General features: G+C 43.0%; 1 protein-coding gene across 2 annotated transcripts in view; it reads left to right on the plus strand.

The window, feature by feature from the left end:
* dtnbp1a (dystrobrevin binding protein 1a) overlaps window positions 1-24748 on the plus strand; it is a 345343-nt gene that overhangs the window by 200555 nt on the left and 120040 nt on the right. The window contains exons 6-7 of one of the 2 annotated variants that reach the window (XM_085988854.1): window positions 2020-2152; window positions 5767-5789. The exons of the other annotated variant lie outside the window; for it this stretch is intronic. Of the exons in view, the coding sequence (XP_085844980.1) occupies window positions 2020-2152; window positions 5767-5789 (156 nt within the window). The remainder of the gene's footprint in view (window positions 1-2019; window positions 2153-5766; window positions 5790-24748) is intronic. 2 annotated transcript variants of the gene reach the window in all.

Below are 24748 nucleotides of genomic sequence, written 5' to 3' on the forward strand. Positions count from 1 at the left end.
TTTCTTGCTCTTGAGTTCTGTTGCTGTTTCCAGATCAGGAATGCCTTGCGCTTGCAGCTTATTAGCTCCTGGATCTCCTGGTCGTTCTCGTCAAACCAGTCTTGGTGTTTCCTGGTCGAGTGACCGAGCGTCTCTTCACAGGTGCTGATTATGGAGGCCTTGAGTGCAGACCAGGCGCTGTGGACACTCTGTGTCTCTGCATCACTGGGAGTCGTCAGGTTGTTTGTGAGGCGCAGGCTGAATAGGGCTTTCTTAGCAGGGTCTTTGAGTGCTCCAGCGTTAATTTTCCTGCGGCATTGTTTCTGTTGCCGCTGCTGTTTTGGGGCTACATTTAATGGAGATGACAGGGCGGATTAGGCGGTGGTCTGTCCAGCAGTCATCAGCGCCTGTCATGGCGTGGGTGATGCGGACGTCCTTGCAGTCCCTCACTCAGACGATGACGTAGTCCAGCGGATGCCAGTGCTTGGAGCGAGGGTGCTGCCATGAAGCCTTGTACTTGTCCCTCTGACGGAACAAGGTGTTGGTTATGACAAGGCCATGTTCTAAGCACTTCGACAGGAGGAGGGTACTGTTGAAGTTGGCTTTCCTTAACCCCTCTCTACTGATCACACCCCCCCAGAGGTCTGTGTCCTTTCCAACTCTGGCGTTAAAGTCGCCAAGGACGATCAGCTTGTCGCCCGTTGGGACTCGGGACAGGGATTGTTCGAGGCTGGAGTAGAATTCCTCTTTGGTCTCGTCTGTGGCTTCCAATGTTGGGGCGTACGCACTGATGACCGTAAGCGCACTGGTTCCGGGCTAGGGTGAGCCGAAGAGTCAGGAGGCGCTCGTTTATACCGCTAGGGGAGTCTCTGAGACGCCCAACCAGTTCATTTTTTTATGGCGAAGCCTACCCCATGGAGGCGGCGTTCTTCTTCAGGTTTGCCTTTCCAGAAGAAGTTGTAACTACCGCCTTGCTCCTTGAGCTGGCCTTCCCCTGCCCGGCGGGTTATGCTTAGGGCAGCGATGTCAATGTCGAAACGTCTGAGCTCCCGGGCAACGATAGCAGTATGGCGTTCCGGTCTGTCACTGTTGGGGTTGTTCATGAGGGTCCTGACGTTCCAGGTCCCGAACTTCATTTTAAAGGGTGGAAGATGCCTGTGCGTGAATTCTTTTAACGTGGGGTGGCCGTTGCACACCAGCTACCACACGGGTTTGACAGAGCAAGGTCTTGGTCCAATGGCAAGGGGATCCAAGACGATTGGAGGCCAGGCTCTGCTACAATGGCCTAGCACACACAGAGAACCATACTCCTACTGTCCTCCTTCCCGCAGGTCCTCTATGCCTGAGTTTCGTAGGATGCATTGTGGTCCTCCCGACCTCACTGTTGGCCCTTGCCGCACCTTCCCTGGGCCCTGACCCCGCTGCTGGTACACACTGCGCCACTCCTGGGCCTTGATCTCGCTGCTGGGCTCATCCTCGTTCCTGGGTTCTGGCCTCAGACATGAATGATGTTGTCTCTCACAGGATCAAATTAGCACTGATATTCTCGTGATCCCTGGCCCCGAGCTCCACTCACGATCCACTAGTCACTAGATCATTAGTCTAGTGGAGAAGCATAGTCTTGACGACAGAGCGGTCTGGGAATTTGGGAGCTAAGTTTAAGTGAAGAGCCAGGGCTCACTGAGAACAAAGAACAGGCACGGTCGGGGGATGGGCAGTGGGCTCAGGTAACTTTAACCTTGCAGTTAGGGATAAAATGTACCCACTATTAGAGCCAGGGGAACTTAAACAGCAGAAGAGAGGAGACTGGGGGGAAAAAGAGCAAAGGATGGCAAAGGAGCTCCCTACGGAGCTGCCAGCATAGGAGCCATCTTGAAAAATCTTGTGTGTGACTAGATGCTTATTATACTGCAGACAGGTATAAACGTCAATTTAATTTTAGAACATTGAAGAGTATATGTTGGAACAGTTCACTATTAAATCATTTTCAAAGCAAAAGCAGTATGTTTTAAATATTTGAATACTTTCCATTTCTTGCAGCTCAATTGGAAGCAGACTTTGAAGAGTTGGAAGGTCACTTACTGCACTTGGAGGATATCTGTGAACAGTGTGAACTTGAGCATTATAAGCAGTTACACATCCTTCAACTGGAAAACTACAAGAAACAAAAGAGGTAACTATTAACACAAATGTACTATTGCTCAGTTACTCTCTACATTACCAGAATTTTATCCAACTCTCTAGCAAAAATGATTGCAGGAAGATGATCATTTTAAGGTTTCACAGGGTAACCATCCTGGCTATCGTGTGATTTCCTTTGTTTCCCAATTGTTTTCTCCTATTCTCTGCTGTAATGCATTCAACTCTTTAACAAACATTGCTGTAGTTTCTTCAGTGTGATTGCTTTAACATACATCGAGTTTGTCTCAAAAAGTATTTATTTTCTGCTGTTTTATCCTGGAACAAAAAAAGGTTTTCTTGGTTAGTGTGTTTGATACTTTGAATAGTAACATTTTTAGGAATGAGAAAAGACAATTAAGCCCAACAAGTCTCTCACTTTTTAATCAACCCAGTCTTTTCACAATATCCACCAATCCCTTTGTTGTTCATAAGTACATCTAGTCACTTCTTGAAATAAAAACAGAAAATACTGGAAATACTCAGCAGGTCAGGCAGCATCTGTGGAGAGAGAAACAGAGTTAACGTTTCAGGTCAATGACCTTTTGTCAGAACTGGCAAAAGTTAGAGATGTAATAGATTTTAAGCAAGTGCTGGAGTGGGAGCAGGTGATAGACTTTATGAAGGGGGTATTTTCATTGATGGATGTGTACATAGGAAGGGGCAAGGCCCTTGAAGGGATTTAAACACAAGTATGAGAATTTTAAATTTTGAGGCTTTGGGAGATCAGGAGTCAGTGTAGGTCAGTGAAAACAGGGTTGCTGGCTGAGTGTGACATGGCATGGCCGGTAGAATTTTGGATGAGCTGAAGTTGCCAACAGTTTGGATCAACCTGAGACGGTGGCTGGGGAGGAGATGGAATTGATAATGAGGATACGGAGTTTGTGGTGGGTGCCAAAGGTGATGGCTTTGGGCTTAACAAGGTTGGGCTGGAAGAAACTACAGATCATTCAAGACTGAATGTCAAACTAGCAACACAGACAGTGGAGGTGTTGAGACAGGTGGTGCAAGGGTAGAGCTGGGTGTTGCCAGCATATATGTGGAAGCTGACTCTATGTCTGCAGATGATGTCACCAAGGGGCAGCATGTAGGTGAGGAAGAAGGAGGGGCCAAGCATAGATCCTCGGGGACTCCAGAGATAACTTTGCAGGGGCAGAGGGGAAGCCATTGCTGAAGATGCTTTAGCTACAATGGGCAAGAGTGGAACCTAGCTGGACAAAAAAGGAGAGGCATTGTCAAAGACTGCATAGAGGCCAAGAAGGGATAAATTCACCATGGTTACAGTCACTGAGGATGTCATTTGTGACTGATCGGGGCCAGTTCGGTGCTCTGATGGGGCAGGAACCTGATTGGCAAGATTCAAGGAAGGAGTTGCAGGAATGACGGATTTTGGAAGTGACAGTATGCTGAAGGACTTTGGAGAGGAAAGTGAGATTGGAGATGGAGGAGTAGTTTGCAGGGACAGAGATGTCGAGTGGGTATTTTGAAGATGGGATGATGGCGATGGTTTTGAAATGGAGGGGGACTGTAGCTGAGGAGAGCGAACCATTTACAATGTTAGGAAGGGAAGATTGGTGGCCAATTGGAATGTAGTATTGGGCAAGCAGTACTACATTTCCCAAAATGCCATCTCTCTGTCCCTCAATATTATTTTCCCAATGGTACAAACCCTGTTTCTTATCCACCGACACTCTTCCCCTCCCTGGCCACTGTCTAAGGCTGAACCAGATGTTTCACAACCTCGGCGTACTATTTGACCCTGAGCTGAGCTTCCGATCCCACTTCCACCTCAGTAATATCGCCCCGCCTCAGCCCTGCTGATGAAACCCTCATCCAGGGTTTTCATACCTCCAGACTTGACTATTCCAATGCTCTCCTTGCCGACCTTCCACCCTCCATAAATGTCAGCTTATCTACCATTCTGCTGCTGTTCGTATCCTATCCAACACCCCGGTACTCACTGATCTACATTGGCTCCCAGTCCCAAATTTAAAATTCTCATCCTAGTGTTCAAATCCTTCCATCTTTGTAGCCTCCTCCAGCTGTACAGTCCTCTGAGATCTCTGCATTCCTCCAATTCTGGCCTCTTGTGCATTCCTGATTTTCATCGCCCCACCATTGGCAGCCATGCCTTCAGCTGCCTAGGCTCTAAACTCTAGAATTCCTTCCCTAAACCTCTCTGGCCTCTCTACCTCTCTCTCCTCCTTTAAGACACTCCTTAAAACTTACCTCTTTCCTGTCCTAATATCACTTTATATGGCTCAGTGTCAAATATTGCATGATAACGGACCTGTGAAATGCCTTGGGACGTTTTTATAAATGCTAGTTGTTGGTGGTATTCTAGGAATTTTGGATTGAATCCCATAACATATATGTAGATTGAATATAGTGATTTAAGCGGGGGAGTGGGGGAAGAGAGGAAGATAAACATTTTCACCATTTCTGAAGATGTTACGTTGATGGTAAATCTTGAATTGTCAGCTGCCAGACCTCCTCAGTTCCGGACAGATTTGAGGGCTCTGGCTCTTACCTGCTGGGGATTGTATCAGCCTCAGACCGACAGAACCCAGTGAGAAAGGTGTGCAGAAACCACATGGGTACTATTCTGAAACAAACACATTCAACACATGGGACGGGGCTGAGAGTTCAGAAAATAGAGGTATCAATTAGAAATATTCACATTATGGTCTTTGGTGGGAACAAAAATCTTATCTCAGAAATGTGAAAACTGACCCTAAATTGTGAAGATGCATGTTCCAAGTTCCTATTCCAGATTGATAACTTCCAACAGAGTTGTTCTTGGTGAATATTAGCATATGGGACAATTATTCAGTGTTCAATTTTTTTTACACAGTAGCACTACTTATCATGAAGCTGTTTCTCTTCCCCATCTCTCCCAAAAAAGTGTTGTTGGGGCTACTAATTTGAAAATTAACTTATTTTAATTGAATTACCAGTCATGTGAAACACATTTGTTTTTTTCTGTTTTCAGTCATGGCTCTTTAGATTTTTTTATTGCACCACTGCTACACCTTCCTGACGGCCAGTATTAGCGAGTCTTGCCAATTTTGCATTTGACTTGCAGCTGGCTGCATGAGGCCTGTGCTTGGGGAACCCAGTTGCACTAACACGGGTATCATGGAATATAGGAATACCTCAAACTGAGAAATTAGGGCATGTCTGTATTTAGTAGCTCATCGCTTGTTGGAACAGACAAAAGGTTGAGGTCACGTAGGTTTATGGGTTGTCAAAATGAGACCTGCCTTGATACTGTTAGCTGCTACATTTTGTATAGTTCCTCGCTAAATGAGAAGAAAAACTTTTTCTCTGAAACGCTGATTTGGTTATGCTCAATTTATTGCCATTAGAAGTAGGGAATGTAATTTCTGCACATTCATAAATTTAACAAGCTGTATTTTTAGTTTATAGTCAAGTTTTTAATAACGTATGGAGACTAAAAATGTTTTGTACTTAGTAAAGTAGTTAAAACAACATTTTACTTTAATAATCTTATTTTACTTTGATTTTTCAGTAATTGACTTGTACATTGTAGTAATTCTAAATTACACATGCACAGAGATTAACATTTACATTTTATTTTCTTGATAGGAAAAAAATTGAAGCTTTGAAAGGTAGGCTTCCTTTATATTTGATCTTGCTTTTGTAGCCTGTCACGATGGCCAAGAAACCTATATCCACAGATTGCTTAGAACATCGAAATAAATGACATTTTACTGCCAGAAGGCAACTGTTAAACCCAAATTACAATTTAGCAAGTTGATCACTTGCATGTTTTTGAAGAGAGCAGTGAACTGTCATGTTGGGGAAATGGCGTATTTTTCACTTGGGCTTTGGAAGAATGGCTTGCCACCTTGGGCAACTGTAAGCGGGGAGTTCATTTGCAAGTACAGGTACTTTCTCTGCTGGAATTGGCTATTGAGAGGTATGGAGGACTAGTTTTTTCCACCCTTTTTTTTATTGATATATAGTAGTAGAGGCACCTTCTGTCTTGGTCGCTCCACAAGAGAGAACAATGGCTTCACCTTTTTTGAAAACTGCAGGTTAACTGCATACCTCACCCAAAACTAGCAACATATCTTAACTTGGGGTCTGGCCTAAAATAAAATTTGAGCTCCATGGTGAGTGACTACTCAATTGCAGGTTAGGTTTAGTTTAAAACCTATTTAAAGTTTTTATTTGTCAGTTTTTGCTAAAACATTTTTTGTTTCTTTCAAGTGCATTTTTTACATGGAATGCTACACATCGTTGTGCAGTTTTAAATCAGGAAGACAGCTTTGAAAAACTAAATAGACGTTTTATTGCCCTGAAGTAATTTTTATTCTAAAGTGCATCTGTGTGTGTGTATATATATATAGATAGAGAGAGAGATATATATAGATGGTTACAGTGATGTATATATTTTTTATGTGTGTATGGGTGACAAGTTGTAAGGTCTAAATTTTTGTAACCTTTTGTTAGATCACTGTTTTGAGTTAACTTATTGAAACTAGAAAGTAAATGGATAGGGTGAGTTTAAATGTACCTGCTTCTGCTGTATGAACTCTGAACAGGGATCAACTGGGTACAAATGCAGTTTCTTGGAGCACTATAATGTCTCATTGGAATTGAAAGTTGCCACTTATCAAAAACAAGTTTTGCAGTTCAGATTTAATAGTATTCCAAAATTGTAATATGAATATGGTTTTTCTAAGCTGCAGTGCTTTAGAAAGTGATTTTTATGATGTCATAACATGAACAATGCAGCCAGCTTAGTCTTTGCAAAATGTAGTTTCTGCACTAGCTGAGCAACTAAATGTTGCATTCTTCTTGAGTAAAAATTCAATTTCGGAATTGAGTATAGTTACGTTGTGAAACGTTGCTTTAAGTCTTCCTCCCCTTGACATTCAATGGCATTACTGTTGCCGAATCCCCCACCATCAGCATCTTGGGGGGTCACCATTGACTAGAAACTTAACTGGACCAGCCACATAAATACTGTAGCTACAAGAGCAGATCAGAGGCTGGGTATTCTGCGGCGAGTGTCTCAACACCTGATTCCCCAAAGCCTTGCAGCCATCTACAAGGCATAAGGCAGGAGTGTGATGGAATACTCTCCACTTGCCTGGATGAGTGCAGCTCCAACAACACTCAAGAAGCTCGACACCATCCAGGCCAAAGCAGCCCGCTTGATTGGCACCCCATCCACCACCTTAAACATTCACTCCCTCAACCACTGACGCACCGTGGCTGCAGTGTGTACCATCTACCAGCTGCAGCAACTCGCCAAGGCTTCTTCAGCAGCAACTCCCAAACCCGCGACCTCTACCACCTAGAAGGACAAGGGCAGCAGGCGCAGGGGAACACCATCACCTCCAAGTCACACACCATCCTGACTTAGAAGTATATCGCCGTTCCTTCATCGTTGCTGGGTCAAAATCCTGGAACTCCCTCCCTAACAGCACTGTGGGGAGTACCTTCACCTCACGAACTGCAGCGGCTCAAGAAGGCAGCTCACCACCACCTTCTCGAGGGCAATTAGGAATGGGCAATAAATGCTGGCCTTGCCAGCGACGCCCACATCGCGGAATGAATAAAGGGAAGTCATTGCACCCATTATGTCTGTGCCAGCTCTTTGCTAGAACAATCCAAAACTAATCCGATTGTCACACGCTCTCCCCATAGCCCTGCATCATCGTCTTAAAAGATGCAGTGATATCTGCCTCAACCACGCCCTGTGGCAAAGCGTTTTATGCTCCAAACTCAATGTAAAGAATTTTTCCTAACCCCTTTATTTGGTCTTTTAGTGACCATTTTAAATTTACTATCTCCCCTACCAAAGGACCTAGTTATTCCCTATTTCAGTCTATCAAAACCATTCATCAATTTAAAAGCTTCTTTTAAATCTTCTCTTGGCCTTTGTAGCTCAAGTGGCAATAGTTAGTACCTCCAACCTCTCTAGTCATTGTCGATAGCAATTTCTGAAGGCAACACAGAGGTAACTGCGCAGATGTCGGCTCGGAATCTCGCTCAATGCACAGCACTAACAATCCCCAAATCTGTGATACTCTTAATTCCTAACCTTCACCCTAAGCTTCTCAAACCCTAACCCAAGTTACGATGAGAATAGCGCGATGCAGGGTGGCTGTGGTGTCAGCAGTCACTGATTTATAAAACCAAAAATTATGTTGACCGTTTTTATGTCTTCATCTATCTGCACCATCTCTTTCAGGGAATTAGATATTTGAACACCTAATTCTCTCTGTTTCTAATCCTAATCCTTTCGGCATTATTCTATTGAGTGTACACTCCCATTCCTCCCAAAATGTATTTCACATTTGCATTAAAATCCTTGTTGCACCTGTCTTCACATTCTGCTAACTCTTTTTTCACAGTCCTCCTCAGTCTTTGCCAATCCCCCTACTTTTCTGTCACCAGAATTTTTTAGATTATGTTCCTTATGCTTAAGCCCAAATCAGCTACATACTCCAAGAACAAAAGTGAACATAGACATACCCAGCTCCTCGGAGGCGAGGTGAAAGCTGGGATAAGTCAGGATAGTTCTCTGCACCGATACTGCATGATGTTTCTGAGCCAGATGATTTTATTTGTATATATATTATCATTGCAATAAGCAGAAGTCCAAGTCAAATAATGCAGTCATTGTTCTGAATAAATGTAACTTTTAGTGCCAAATGGGAATTACGTAATCTTTTTGATTAAGTCCCAGGACATAGTGTAATTCTTTTATTTACCTATACACGCCAACTGTCTTGTGTGCTAGCATAATCCACAAGTGTGATAGAAGTATTCTTGGGGTGATAAGCTTACTTGACAACTCTTATTTTATTAAAATTTCACATAACTGCCTCAGTCCTCACTGGAGCCAGAGGGTTGATCTCTTTCCTCCCCCATCTTTATCCTCATAAATCAATTGGAAACTCTTGGGTTAATCACGCCTTTTCTTTGAGGTTTTTTTTTAGGCAGTAGCAGAAAAAAATGGAAATTGTACTTGACATACATAATGCATGTGTACAAGAGGTACTGGAGAGTCTACTTGCAAAATATCTGATCTCAGTGCTGTAATTTGGTCATTATCTACGTTGGACTGTTTCTTGGCCGTACATCATGTTCCAACAGCTATCCTTTGTTTTTCTTCTTTCTGTTAATGTGTGGTTGAATAGCATAAATCCTTTTAGTACCCTAGGAATATCCCTCTGCTTGGCAACTTCCCTGTCCTGTTTGACACTGAGCTGAACTTCAAACCCCATATCCTATCCATCATTAAAACGGCCATTTTCCACAACCATAGCATCTCCTGCTTCCATCCCACCATCGCTGAAACTCTCACTTACATCTTAGCACTTCAGGCTCAATTCCTCTAATGCTGTCATCAGCTTCCCAAGATTTAAACTCCAAGTTGTCCAAAACTGTGCTACTCGCACCCTGTCCTTTGTTGGGACTCAATACCTATTACTGCTGGAATTTACTGACTAACCATTCCCTAGTATATAGATTTAAAATCCTTGCCATTTAAAAATTCCTGCATGGCTTCGCCCCACCTTCCATCTCCGATGACCTCCCTCCTTATGCCTAAACGGTCACCCTTCACTCTTCCAACTAGCCTACTGTGCGTTCCCCCCTCTCCTACGCTTCTTCCTCTGCACCACATCAGTGCTAGAGCCTTCGGCTAGCACTCCCTGCACTCCAGAATTTTCTTCCTGAACCCTTCCACCATGCTACATCTCTTCCTATCTTCAAAAATCTCCTCAAAACCTCTGTTCAATCATGCCTTTGTTCGCTTCCCATAATTCTAACCCGTTCTCATTATTCATGCCTTTGCAGAATGCATTTTCTTACATTTCCAGGAACTATACAAGTGCAAGTTATCTATTGTACCCAGTGGAGACCATGTACAGATTAGTACTGCAAACTCCCCATCTCTCCAGAGTACTGTTCTCTTTACTTGGTGGGAGGGGTTGAGATCAGAATGAGTAGGGCTTCTAATTTGGCAGTGGTATAACACCATGTGAGTGCTCCATAGTGCATTGGACATTGTGGAAAGGGACACAAGAACTATTGTTTTCTTTTCTTCTAAATCATGATCAAAACAGGTTACTTTAAAAAATACATTAAAAAGAAGGAAAATGAACCCCCACCCAGATCGTTCACCAGAATTGAAAGTGAATTGCTGATGATCACAGTGACAGAAGCCACCAAAAGGGGAGAGGAATGGAAACAAAACTCTCTAATACTCAGCAGGTACACTCGATTCCAAATTCATGTGGCCTATTTAAGAAAGGCTCCTCCAGTCCCTGGCTGCTAGTGATTTATACAAACAGCTGTATTGTCTCCAGTCAGTTTCAGTCGTGATCTGCTATAGTAGACAGCAGAGAGGTCAGTTGCATGTTTCTACCTGATAAATGAGAAATGTATATATATTACTTGTGGGTAAATCAAACATTTTTTTATTCAACATAGTCTCTTATTGAGGTGCAAGACTGAAATTAATTTCTTATTCCATTCAGTTTCCAGAGCTGCAGTTCAAAGTTGTGTGTGTTTAACCCTACATTTGCTACATGCACATTTTTATTGCATATTCAGTTGGATTTTCAGCTAAATTTGTATTTGTTAGTATGCATTATGCTTGCATGTAATGTTTCTTTAAACTATATTCTCCCTAGAAAAGACAGCTACCTATCCTCATTTTATAGTTTGGACTTATGAACTACAGTTCGAAGAATTAGTTTGCTGTCTACTGTAGCAGATCGAAGAATCCACGTATAGTTTAATGTCTTTCTACAAAACTAGTAAACATTTGCCAGACTTGCAGTAATTTCAAACAATATATTTGTGCTACTTTGAGAGTTTGAGTTTTAGGCAGCGTTTTCCCGTGTATTTGTCAGAGCAGAACTCAAAATGTTTCACTTGAATTACATGTTGTGCTTCTTTATTAAGTCAATAATGAAACTATGGGTTATTATGAAGATTGTTTTTACAGAATGGCTTTTCAGTTTCCACCAATGAGCAATTGTTACATAAAGTAACAGGGATGAAATATGACATGATTTCTTTAGACTAGAACTGCTATATTGGCTGATGTGATTTCTAAAGATTTTATTTTCAATGTCTTGTTTGTTTTACAGTAGAAGTAATTTTGCTGTGCTAAAACTTCAGATTGTTTCCTTGGGGTTTATAAAAGACTTTCATAGGCACTCTGGAATATTAAGAGTTCAGGTTTATGCTACATTTGTGATCAGTAAAGACTTGGAAAAAGCAGTGATTTTTGACCGTCTTCTGTAATAATAGAAAATCTGTGCTAGTAATATGGCCCATAGACAGTTTGCAGAGAAATCATCTGTACTTGGTATATTTTCCTTTCCGTGGCTTCCCTCTGCCTTATTTCTGGCTTGCACATCTATCTGATGATCCAGCACTGCTCTCCTTTCTTCTCTTACATTCCAGAGTAAGTGGGGGGTGTATTCCAGCATGTATAGTGCATTTGGGAAAAACGATTCAAACTCCAGGATCTGTACAGGCCATCAAATGTTTTTATTGCTAGAGACCGAGCTGGAGAAGGGATTGCACTGAATTAGGAACGCAAGAACAGGAGTAGGCAATTCAGCCCCTCAAACTTGTTCCACCATTCAGTTAGATCACGGCTGACCTGTATCTTCATTCCATTTACCTGCCTTGGTTCCATAACCCTTAATCCCTTACCTAACAAAAATCTATCAATCTCATTTTTGAAATTTTCAATTGACCGAGCCTGAACAGCTTTTTGGGGGAGAGAGTTCCAGATTTCCACTACACTTTGTGTGAAGAAGTGCTTCCTGACATCACCCCTGAATGGCCAAGCTCTAATTTTAAGGTTATGTCCCTTGTTCTGAACTGTCCCACCAGAGGAAATAGTTTCTCTCTATCTACCCTATCAATCCTTTAATCATCTTTAACACCTCAATCAAATCACCCCTTAATCTTCTATACTCGTGGGAATACAAGCCTAGTCTATGCAGCCTGTACTCCTAATTTAAACCTTTTAGTCCCAGTATCATTCTGGTAAATCTGCGCTGCAGCCCCTCCAAGGCCAGTATATCCTTCCTAAGGTGCGATGCCGAGGTCTGAACACTGTATTCCAGATGGGGTCGAATTAGAACTTTATATAACTATAACATAACTTCTACCCTATTGTATTTGAGGCCCCTTAGATAAAGGCTAACATTCCATTGGCCTTTTAAATTCATTTTTGCACCAGAAATCATCACAACAGAGTCAGCCATGAACACAATTTATCCCCCCCCCAACTCCCATAAAATAACTTGTATTTTTCCTGGTTCCTCTCACCTTCCACAGTCGCCTCCATCAAAAGGAATGGAATTGGCAACTATCTCTGTGGTTCTAGAATGCTACCGTGCCACTCCAATTGAGTTACTGTTTAATTAGATTTTGACTTAATGCAAAGATAAATACATTTTGTTTTAACCAAATCAGATTAAATCTTCTTTTTAAAAAAAAAAAAAAAAAAAAATTTTACATTTTTTAAATTCGTTTATGGGATGTAGGCGTCGCTGGCAAGGCCAGCATTTATTGCCCATCCCTAATTGCCCTTGAGAAGGTGGTGGTGAGCCGCCTTGAACCGCTGCAGTCCATGTGGTGAAGGTACTCCCACAGTGCTGTTAGGTAGGGAGTTCCAGGATTTTGACCCAGTGACAATGAAGGATCGGCAATAGCTTCTAAATCAGGATGATCTGTGACTTGGAGGGGAACTTGAAGGTGGTGTTCCCATGCGCCTACTGCCCTTGTCCTTCTAGGTGGAAAAGGTCGCGGGTTTGGGAGGTGCTGCCGAAGAAGCCTTGGCGAGTTGCTGTAGTGCATCTTGTAGATGGTACACACTAGCCGGTGGCGGAGGGAGTGAATGTTTAAGGTGGTGGATGGGGTGCCAATCAAGCGGGCTGCTTTGTCCTGGATGGTGTCAAGCTTCTTGAGTGTTGTTGGAGCTGCACTCATCCAGGCAAGTGGAGAGTATTCCATCACACTCCTTACTTGTGCCTTGTAGATGGTGGAAAGGCTTTTGGGAGTCAGGAGGTGAGACACTCGTCGCAGAATACCTAGCCTGCTCTTGTTGTCACAGTATTTATGTGGCTGGTCCAGTTAAGTTTCTGGTCAATGGTGATCCCCAGGATGTTGCTGGTGGGGGATTCGGCGATGGTAATGCCTTGGAATGTCAAGGGGCGGTGGTTAGACTCTCGCTTGTTGGAGGTAGTCATTGCCAGGCACTTGTGTGGCGCGAATGTTACCTGCCACTTATCAGCCCAAGCCTGAACGTTGTCCAGGTCTTGTTGCATGCAGGCAGTGCTTCATTATCTGAGGAGTTGTGAATGGCACTGAACACTGCAGTCATCAGCGAACATCCCCATTTCTGACCTTATGTTGGAGGGAAGGTCATTGATGAAGCAGCTGAAGATGGTTGGGCCTAGGACACTGCCCTGAGGAACTCCTGCAGCAATGTCCTGGGGCTGTGATGATTAACCTTCAACCACCACAACCATGTGAGAACCAAGGATAAACATTCTGATTCATTCTGGCTTTTTGCTACTTGAAATTGTGATGGTTCTTATCCAGCGTCCATTAAAACAAAATGACACTCTCAAAGGAGCTAGAGAGTTGCCTTGTGCTATTGAGGAACTCCTGTGAGCTCAATAGGCTGCACCCCACCTTCCATTTCCATTCCACTGTTAAAGCTGGACAATAGCTTGAGCTATTTGACCTCTTCTCCCTCCCCCCCACCCCCCCCCCACCCCCAAACACCCCATGACAAATGTAAGGATATCTGATGCACTTTCTTCCCCAAAAGAAAAATAGACCACTACAAGAAATCTGACAACCGATCAGTACAAAATAAATTAATAGGCCATATTCTTGTTGCAAAAAATCTTTGCCAAATATTGTTGAGTCATTGGCCGGAATTGTCACCTTAGAGTCTGGGTGGGTGTGTGCAGGCTGCGTAGCGGGTCGCCATCTCGAAGTTTTCTAGAGTGCGTTCTGCACTGTGCGTTTAACTGATTTGGAGCAATTGAAACAGTCATGCGGATTTCCCGGCCAATTAAATGGAGTGGGTCTGATGATGCCACCGATGACTCACTTTCAGCTCCGATAGCTAAGGGAGCCTTGCACACATCACAGTTGCAGGTTGTTGGAGGAGGCATACATGTGGTTGGGAGAGATGGCTATTGTTATATATTGAAGAGTTTTATGTGGGTGCAAGCAAGGATGGAGTCACAACGGCAGAAGGCTACGCCCAGGTTCTCGGATGCTTCCCTGAAAGTCCTGGTCCAGAGCGTCAGAGCACGGAGGGAGGTCCTATTCCCTGGTAGCAGTAGGAAGAGAGCAGCCAGAGAAACGAAGAGGGCTTGGCTGGACATCACACAAGAAATGAGCAGCAGGGTTGTTGTCAGCCACTCCTGGATTCAATGCCACAAGAAATTTAATGATCTTATGAGGTCAGGAAAGGTGAGTGCAATGCCACACCCAACTACATCCTGATGTGCCTGTCACCCCAACCCCATCACTCTGCCTTCCCAAGCCTACTCCTCACACCAGTCTACCTTGCAGGTGCACCCATCCCTCTCTGTCTATGCACCTACTGGCATGCACCCTCAACCTAATGCAATCCTACAAAGTAATGCCACAGAAGGAGGCCATTTGGCAATGTCATGCCACTCCCTCATAGTCACCCTCTACAGATGTAGTCCATACATCCCTTATACTCATTCTGTCACTCTCACTCTTCTTTCCCTCCTTGCAGGAGAAGAGAGCGCAGAACAGGTGAGAAATAGAAAGAACCAGAAGTGGCCCTCCAATATATACTAATTTGATTCCAGCAGAGGAGGATGCTCTCAAAATAAGTGAAGTGACAGAGCTACTGGTGGTGGGAGACAGAGCGGGACCTCCCAACAACCTGGTGACAGAAGTAAATATTCCACATGGGATACAACAGTCACTCACGGTGACTGATGTCAGCAGCCAGAGAAATATCATCATGTGCATAATGTTCATGTTACACATTCTTATCATAAGACATCTAATTCATGTATTTACTCTCCCATAGGCCCATCAAGTGCCCCCACCCACTGTCCAGCTGGAGGAGGAAGACGACTCCTCAGAGGAAGCTTCATTCTCTGAGGGTGCGTTGTCACCAGACCCATGCGCACCCAGCACCAGCGCAGATGAGCGCACCTCGGTGGGTCCAGCGAAACATGGTGTAGTGTTGTCACCTGGTGTCTCACACATCACAAGTGAGCAAGAGCAGATGGTGGAGACAGGGACAGCAGTGGAGACTCCTCGCTCTACTGAGCTGGCTGCAGATGCTGAAACTCGTGGGCTGTCGACAAAGAAGTTGATCTTGGAGGAGCAGCAACAAATGCGCGAGGCTCTGGCAGCTTTTCCAGCCGCGATGTGCGCGGTTGTACAGAGAATGGAGGAGCAGCACCATATCGGAGGCGATGGTGACGATATGCTTTTCCATGGAAAAGAGCAGCTAATACGCCAGTCAAACGATAATATGCTTGCTGTGAACAACAGATTGCAAACTCTTATTGACCTCATCTCTAGAAGGGATAGTAACGTAGACTTGGGTGTTCATCACCCCACTGATGTGCAGCAAGGTGCTCTCCAGCTCCTTGCTAGCAGGAAAGTGCGAGTGGCTCATGAGAGGGGACGTGGAAGTGGGGGGCTCTTCTCAAAGCGCTCCCACTTCTCCGTCGTTGCCTCCCCCTCAGTCAGAGCCCCACATGCTGCCTTGGACCCCGATGGCCGAGTCTACCCTACACATTTGCAGGAGGAGCAGTCTTCGGCAGTTCAGCATCTGGGAGCCAGATGGGTGCACTGGTGCAACTTAACTAAATTGGGCCATTATGAGGCCATCCCGAGCAGCAATGTGCACCGCTGCTGGTGCCATCTCCACCTCTGGTTTCTTCTCGTCTTCGTGTTCCACCTGTCCCTTCTCTTTCTCCTCCTCCTCAGAAGAGGCTGTGAGCTCTGCGCCTTGCTCTTTCTGCAGCTCCAGTTCTCGCTGCTGCGCTATGTTGTGCAACGCGCAGCATACGACGATGATTCTGGAGAGGGTGGCTGGTGCGTACTGAAGGGCTCCTCCAGATCTGTCAAGACATCTGAAGCGCATCTTCAGCATGCCTATTGCTTGCTCTAGGACACATTTGGTTGACGTGGCTTTCATTATAGCGCTCTTCGGTCTCATTGCTTGGCCTCCTCAAGGGTGTCGTCAGTCATGTCTTCAGGGGATAGTCCTTGTCTACAATCAGCCAGCCGGTAAGTCTGTTTGGAGGTGTGAAGAGCTGAGGGAGGGTGGACTGGTGCAGGACGAAAGAGTCATGACAGCTCCTGGAAATCTGGCACACACATGCATCATGATCTTTTTATGTGGTTCACAAACACTCCTGGGTGATCTGGGGGTGCCCTGATGGCCACGTGTGCAGTCAATGACCTGTGGGAAGCCAGCCAGAGCCACAAAGCCGAGCGCCTGTCATCAGTGGCAAAGTTTACATAAGTGGCTGACTTGTGAAATATGGCATCGATCACCTGGGTGATGCATTTGTGGGTGGCCGATTGTGTGATCCTAGAACTGTCTGCTGCAGATCCCTGGAAGGCGCCTGAGGTGAAGAAGTCGAGGGCGGTGGTGACTTTGACAGCCACTGGTAAGGCATGTCTGCCAAGTTCTCTGGGCAGCAAGCTACAAATGTCTGCCACAAACTGGTGCGATAGCCTGAACCTCCTGAAGCACTGCTGTTCAGTCATGTCTAGGAAGCTAATTCTCTGCCTGTACACCCTGTGTTGGGGGTATCACCTCCAGCGCGGTGCACCCCTGTGCTGTCCCCCTCTCTCCTGTGGAGCATCAGATCATTGAGGAGAAGGCTGCTGTTGTGGCTGCTGCTGCTGGTGTTGTTGGTGTTGGGGCTCATCTTGGTCCGAATCTGAGGTCCAAGGTGAAACAGCATAACTGGCAACCATGCTGATCTGATAGATGCCAGGTAAAGTGGAGATCAGAGGCACAGTCCTCCAATGTAGTGAGAGTGGCTTCCGAGGTTGCAGAAATCACCTGCAAACTCCTGAAAGCAAAATCTCTGCGCAAAATGCTGTCAGCAAGAGTCTTTCCCTTAGGCAAGGAAGCAGGTGTAAGGTGTGTGTACTTATGTGCTTTTTCCAGCTGTCACTTAATGAAGTAGCACAATGGCCACTGAGCTCTCGCCTTGCCTTCACTGGCGAGCTTCCCGAGGTCCATGAATCCCGTGCGCAGCCAGCTAAAGTAGAAACCTCATGTTAAAAAGGCGGTTAAGGGTCTCGACGAGCAGTTAACTATCTCAATAAGGTCGTCCGCCTTTCCTGAGCGGGTCCGTGGCATGCTTCGAAACGCACCCCAGTTAAATGCGGAAGTTGGCGGATGACGGCAGGTTCCCGATGCGCTGTCAATTTCAGCGCCTTTAACTGCTGACCCGTCTCCAAACTCGGCACTGGGAAAATTCCGGCCAGCATGTTGGAAGATTGCATTGTTTCTAGGTTCTATAATATTGACAAACAATTACGTATCTTTAAAATGTATACAAGTATGGCCTGCGCATTTATTTCAGAATTTATAATACTTGTATATAACACTGCAAAATCTTTAAAAAAAAAACATTTTTTTTTAAGTTGTGCATTTATTTTACCTTCCTTGGTATAAAACTTTTTCTTTTTAATTTGTCTAAAGCCCGTAATGTTTTTTTCAAATTTGTGATTTGAAGTGTAAGGGGTGGCGTGTGGGTTGTTTGTCAGCTTCACCTCTGACTCCTTTGAGCGGTTCGAATCGCTCCCACTCCCTTTTGTTCTGGACTTTGGGCTTATTTGGGGGTTGTAATAAACTTGCAACAGACACCTGGGTTAGTCAAAAGAATTCAGATCTTTATTTTGAGACAGGAAAATATACAATACAATAAAACTTATACTCTAAAAGGGTAGGGAACACTTGGAATAAGCATTACAATATACAAAACCCCTTACCCTCCCAACACTAGCTAGGCTGGAATCCAGAGGACCAGGAAATGCTCACCAAAACGACTTTCTTGACAGACTGTAGAGGTTTGCGATTTTGGGGTTCTCCTTAGTTGTGGCGGTTGGGGCCTGCCGTACCCCGGACATGGTAGAAGACTGCACCTGCGTTGGGTCTTCAGTTTGGGTTTGTCCGCAGATGCGGTTAGTCACGCTGTTGGATGTATCAGGTGAGTACCTGATTTTCTTTGGTTAGGGCTAGTTTTAGGGTCTTTTGTGTCAAAATCTTACCCAGGGGTAAGTCAGACTAGCTTGTAGAGTGGAAACAAGTCTTTGGTTCGTGAGTTTTTCGGCGGTTGGTTCCTTGTTGGTCGCGGTGGGCCCAATATTACCTGGTTGGTGGTAATATTGGTGGTTGTTGGTTTCTGTAGGCCTTTGGTTGCCGCGATCTCCGTTTCTTCTTTCTTCCTTCAAGTCTCCGATCTGGTCTTGGTGATCCGTTGAACTGTACTGTGCTGTTTCTTGAGCTTGAACTCTGAGCTGAACTCGAACTGACTGTTGAACTGAAAAGGCAGGCCTCAATTATACTAATTTGGGGCCTGGCTTATCTGACCGCCAAATCTCAGGTTTCTTTGTTAAATTTGGTGGGCTCGTTATTTTTAATATGTTTTAAAACTTTAACGCGCTTCAGGGATGGCCCATCTAAACTTAACGAGTTTCGGGGATGGTCCATCTAACTCTTAATCGGCCTTTAACTGGTTTCGGGATTGCCTTGAAACCAGTTTAAAAATGCAAAACGTTTGTCGATCTCTTTTAATTGGTTTTGGACTGTGGTTTAATTGTTGTATCCTGTAGGGCTATGTTCTTTCCTTTGTGTTGCTGGGGATATGTCCTGTTTATTCATGTACCTGGCTCTGCAAATTCTTGGCGGGAACAGGTTTCATTGTCTATGTCCTGGGCCACCCCAGCTTTACATTCTCAGACTGTCCAATATCCAAACTCGGGGGCCCACCCCACTTCCCCTGTGTCCCAGCCTTTTGCAAGCCTGAACATGTCTTTTTAAACCAGCCAAATCTTCCTGGGATTTTTATTTTAAACCCCTTTGGCCCAATAACTCCTTAAAACAGTCCAAAATGTCTTCCTTCCTTACACTTAGGGAAAATGTGTAATTTAACTCTTTGAATTCTTCTGTTGGGCCCAACCACACTTTTATCCCTTTTTACAGATTTCTTCTGTGATGTTCCAAAATCATTTTAAAAATAAGGCTTTCCTTCTGTTCTGGGGTTGTGCAGAAATTTTTGAACCTTACAGAAGCATAGTTTGAAATTCAGATAAAGCCATATTTAGTCCAATGTTTCAGCATTGTGGGCTGCAGAGGTGCCCATATAAAGTTTGATTCCATGTTTCCATTAATTTGCATGTACCTTAAGCTGTTGGTACTGACTGAGATCTTCAGATTCTGATTTGGAATTAACCTGCATAATTTAGTTCTTTGACACACAGTTACACATACTGTTATATCACATCAAACCTGTAAAGCTCAGTTGCATGTTTCACCTACACCCTGTTTTTAAAAAACATGCTTAAAAAAAATGAAAGTTCTTAATCCTGTAACAGCACTGTGCGTATGTCCTTCATTTTAATTTACATGAATGAGTTGTAAAATTGTAATGCTCAGTATCTGTAAAGCGAATTAAGTAAGATCAATAGTTTTTTTGATGCTTCTTAAAACCCAAGCACAGTTAATATGCTTGTATTTGTAATTCAAAAATTATAGTTTAGATGTAAAATTGTTCTGTAAATTAAATAAGCAATTATATCAAGTCTATTTTGACAAGAGTGCAAAATTGCGCTGTGAACAGCCTGCTACTAAAGTGGGAAGTTGAACAGGAGCCATAACTGCTGATATAACTATTTTAAATGAATGAACCAAACTCGTTCTCATACTTTCCCACAGATGATCATCACCCATATAGTATAAACACTGTAATTCATAATTCAATCATACATGCTCGCCATGTTTAGAGAATCGTCCAAGAGCTGGAAATAAGCTCAAATTCTGTAATTTAAAAAAAATGAAGAATGGAACTTCCAATAAAGGGAACCTGCTACAATACAGTTGATTTTTAGCTTCTAAATCCATTAACATTTTAGCAGCCCGAAATGCTTTTAAAGTCTCCACTGTTCACCATCTCTTTTTTCCCCCATAATCTATTACTGAATTAATAGAAAAAAATCAACTAACCATTCTATATTAACTTTTGTTTGAATTTTATGCAGTAGTGTACATTGCAACAATAGTAGCCAAGATTTTGTTGCATTCAAACCAACCTATAAATATTGGGATTGGAGCACAAGAAATGTGTATAGGTGAGGTGTAGACATTCATTTAGATTGAATTACAAACAATAGTATAGGTGCTTTAATTCCAGCACATTTTATTTTAATGTATTTTAACAATTGAAATCTTGATTTATGTGGTCATGTATGTTGTGACCGTGGTTTTTCTTTAACATGATAAAAGATTGCTTGGTGCCTTATCCCTAATCCCCTACCCTTTACAACAGTTTGTGGTATGTTCCAAAGCCTGCTACTACTGTGTAGCTTGCAAATCTCTTGACAGATCACGTTTAGATTTTGGATGGGCTATCTGCGCGAGCTGTGGAGAACTGGCATTCAGTGTTTTGTGCTACGCCTGACAACCGTAGTCTCGTCTCGGTTTGGTCTTTTTCTTTTCTTTTGTATTTAGAAGATGCAGATTGCCAGAGCAGCTTGGTAACTGGGGTTGTGACTCGGCCAATACTGTGCTTCTGTTTACTTTCCTTCCTGCAGTAATGTCAGCTCCAGGATCTACAGAGAGCAGTAAGAGGAACTCCCGTAGGTTAAACTACTCGTTTATGCCAAATTTTACTGTGGGTTTTAAACCTTGGTCTGTTTACAAGACTGCTTTACACGACTGCTGTATTAGCTTAGCCTGAATAGGGGAAGAGTGTTGGTTTAATTTCAGCTCCTTGTAATTTATGCAGTTTGAGGGAATGCATATTTAAACAGAACAAATTTTGTAACTCAAAATGTCACTGCTGTATTCATGTATATTCCTTTGGTACTGATTTTTTTTTAAAAAGCAAATACTTACATACAAGCCTATGAGGTTATGTTCTATAATGAAGCTGTTTTCAATTCCGATCTGTCATGGAACCTTGCTAGTGTTTATACAACTGATTGTAGATATTTTCTAATTGCTATTCTAATTTAATCAATGATCATTATTAATTCAGCAAGTAAATATGACAGTAACAGTATTTGATTTGCTGAAGACTTTTATTTAGAGAAACATTTAGAAGCATTTGTCAGTGTAAAGGACTAGTCACTTGTGAGCATTGGAAAGTGACGAGTGCTGAAAATTGATTTTTATATTCAGTGACGGAATGGACTGTCTACACTTCAGTGTGTATTATATAAGCTTGACTGCTTCAGCAAGGAACGAAGCTGCACTTTGGAGACCTGGTTGTTGGAGGCTGTTGGATCTTGAAGTAATTTAATTGGGATGAGGGACTAATGTGTCAGCCGTGGCTCAGTTGGTAACACACTGCCCTCTGAGTCAGAAGGTTGTGGGTTCCTAAACTCCAAAGTCCCACTCCAGAGACTCAACACATAATAAAGCCTGGCACTCCAGTGTGGTACTGAGGAAGTGCTGTGCTGATGGAGGTGCCGTCCTGAAACCGATGTTTCAGCATGGTGGGACTTGGAGCCTACTGTGTGGGGAATTTCTGAAAGTATCTGCATCTTACCATTCTGTGGTCCTCCAGAAGTGCTCATTTTTTATAACTTACATTTTAACTCCGATACCTTTTTATATGCTTTGTGCATTTATTAACACTTTGGATACTATGAGACGTTAAACCGAGGTCCCTTCTGCCCTCTCAGGTAGACGTTAAAGATCTCATGGCACTATTTCGAAAAAGAGCGGGGGCGTTCTCCTGGTGTTCTGGCCAATATTTATCCCTCAACCAACATTACTAAAACAGATTATCTGGTCATTATCACAGTGCTATTTGTTGGACCTTGCAGTGCACAAATTAACTGCTACATTTCCTAAATTAAAACAGCGACTACACTTCAGAAGTACTTAATTGGCTTTAAGGTGCTTTTGGACGTCCTGAGGTTGTGAAAGTCGCTTTATAAATGAAAGTTCGTTCGTTCTTGTAGCTGTGTCTCTGAGGGTTGGTAGAAGAAAGTGAATTTCTTTAAAGGTACCAGAGATGGGGTTTGAATACTACATCATTAAGTCTTTAGTTGCTATTTAACGCAGTTTTTGCTTGGATTTATTTCTGTCTCATGAGAATTATGCGGAACAAATGCTCCCTTTCACTGTGTACTTAAAAGTTTTGTTACACACAGGCAGGTACTCTGGTTTGTATTCCTTATCTTCCCCCTTCTCTCCCCCAATACGTGCACATATGATATTTCAGTTATTGGTTCAACTATAAGGAGAACCTTTAGTAAAAGTGTTTAGAAACTTAACATTTTGAATGGGATTAGGTGTTATGTGATTTAATGACCGACACTAAAACTGCTTCAGATGTGTGCCAGCTTCTGTTGTGACGCAAAAGCAACGGCAAGTTATTTTTGTATTGTGAAATTTTAAATAATTACCATTTTTAAAAACCAACAAAGCAAAATCCGCATCCCTTCACAAAGGACCTAATTTGCTTTAAACCTGAATGGTCGCCACACTCTTATTCTGTGGTTTCAGCTATTTCAATGGTCAAGTATTCACATTCCTTCTTCCTGTGCTGTGCACAACCTTTACCTGAGAGCCTTGGCTGGATAACTCTTGGCAGTGCTACTGTATAGCTAGCTGTTAAGTTTCTGACCAGTGCCGAACTGACTTTCCTTGCTTCCTGTAGGAAAGTCTTGATGTTTCAGCATGGTGGGACTTGGAGCCTACTGTGTGGGGAATTTATGGCATTATCTGCATCATACCATTCTGTAGTCCTCCAGAAGTGCTCATATTTTTCATAACTTGAGGTTTCATTCCAATGCCTTTCCATATGCTTTGTGCATTTATTAACGCTTTGTAGCATTAGTAGCATTTACAGCGTTTTAAATTATTTTGCTGAATATCTTTTATTCCTCTGTGTGTTGCTGCCACTGCTTTCCCCATTGTAGAGGTATTGTGATGGCTGCTGCCTTGTGACCAGAACTAGTGGAACAAAGCTGTTTTTATTTTACTTGGTAGCTAGTGCTGTACAAGAGAGGAGACATTGTATTCGTCCCTGCTCATGTTCACGGGGAAGTAGTCTTGCCCATGTGATGTACAATATCTGCAGTTTTATGTGATTTTTGCCTATGACAAAAACAGGAGTAAGACCTGCCATTTTGAATTGTTTAAAAATCTACAGATTAGAACTTTGATTTTTGAGTACCCAAATTAACCTAAATGATTATCCTTATTAAACAGAAGCCACACACAAAGGGTTTCCAAATGCATGATTGTAACACTGCAGGAAGTACTGTTTCTCTGTTAAGTGATAACAATTGTGTGCTAAAAATGTGACCTGTGAGGAGCTGATCTGCATACTGTGGGGAAATGTTGAATGTTTTAAAGTGGGTTTTGACTGGATTTTTTTTCCACTTGGATGTCAATAAGAAATAATATTTTCATAATTAACTTTTTCTATTTTTGCTGTCAGTCCTTCATACAAGAACCCTGATTTGTTTATTACAGTATCTGACTGCTTTTGAAGTATCTGGCATTCCTACGTAATAAACCTAGATGATTTATCAGGGGTTCTCTTAACTGTCTTTATTTCTTGTTCCATGCTAGGACCCACAAGGACCTGCATTTCTGGCAATTTTAATGGAAGGCTGGTTATTTGTTGATCATTAACACTTGGTGCATCCTACAGAGAAGAATAGCTTTGTTATGCAAGAACTGCAGAACAACAATCTCATTTACAATGTAGCCACACCAAAACAGATTGCAGATACCAATACAGAACTGTAATTCTATTTACTCTTGACACTAAAATGATTTGTAAATACAGTTGATCTACCCATATTTACACACAAGCATTTTCCAAATACTTTATATGTACCGTACACTATATGTGGCACAATCTATTTGGAAAATTAATATGGGTTCTTACTATAGTAATGGAAAGGAATGACTACCCTCGTCATGTTTGGTGTGCTTCCCTGAGGATAAACACATATGTTAATCAAGTCGAAAGGCAATTAATGAGGTTTGTGTCTTTGGTAACCTTAATTAGATATGACAATGACTGCAGCTTGATTCAGTGTACAGTCCCAACAGCACCAAAGCATACAATAACTCTCAACGTGCATAGTCGATGCATATACTGTAGTCAGAAATCATTTTATTTGCTGTTCTAATCTATCTGGTCATTCAGTTGTAATTCAGAAAAGAATGGTTATCCTAGTTGAACCACATTGTAGTATATTGCTCTCTATCCCCTCTCCTGACTCAAGAGGAAATATAACTTCTGTCACTTGTCGGGGTCAAAGTCACCTTCCCAACAAGCTACTTTTG

This window comes from Somniosus microcephalus, chromosome 5, assembly GCF_052327205.1.
Source record: "Somniosus microcephalus isolate GS21.2 chromosome 5, FLI_Smic_1.0, whole genome shotgun sequence".
NCBI lineage: Eukaryota > Metazoa > Chordata > Chondrichthyes > Squaliformes > Somniosidae > Somniosus > Somniosus microcephalus.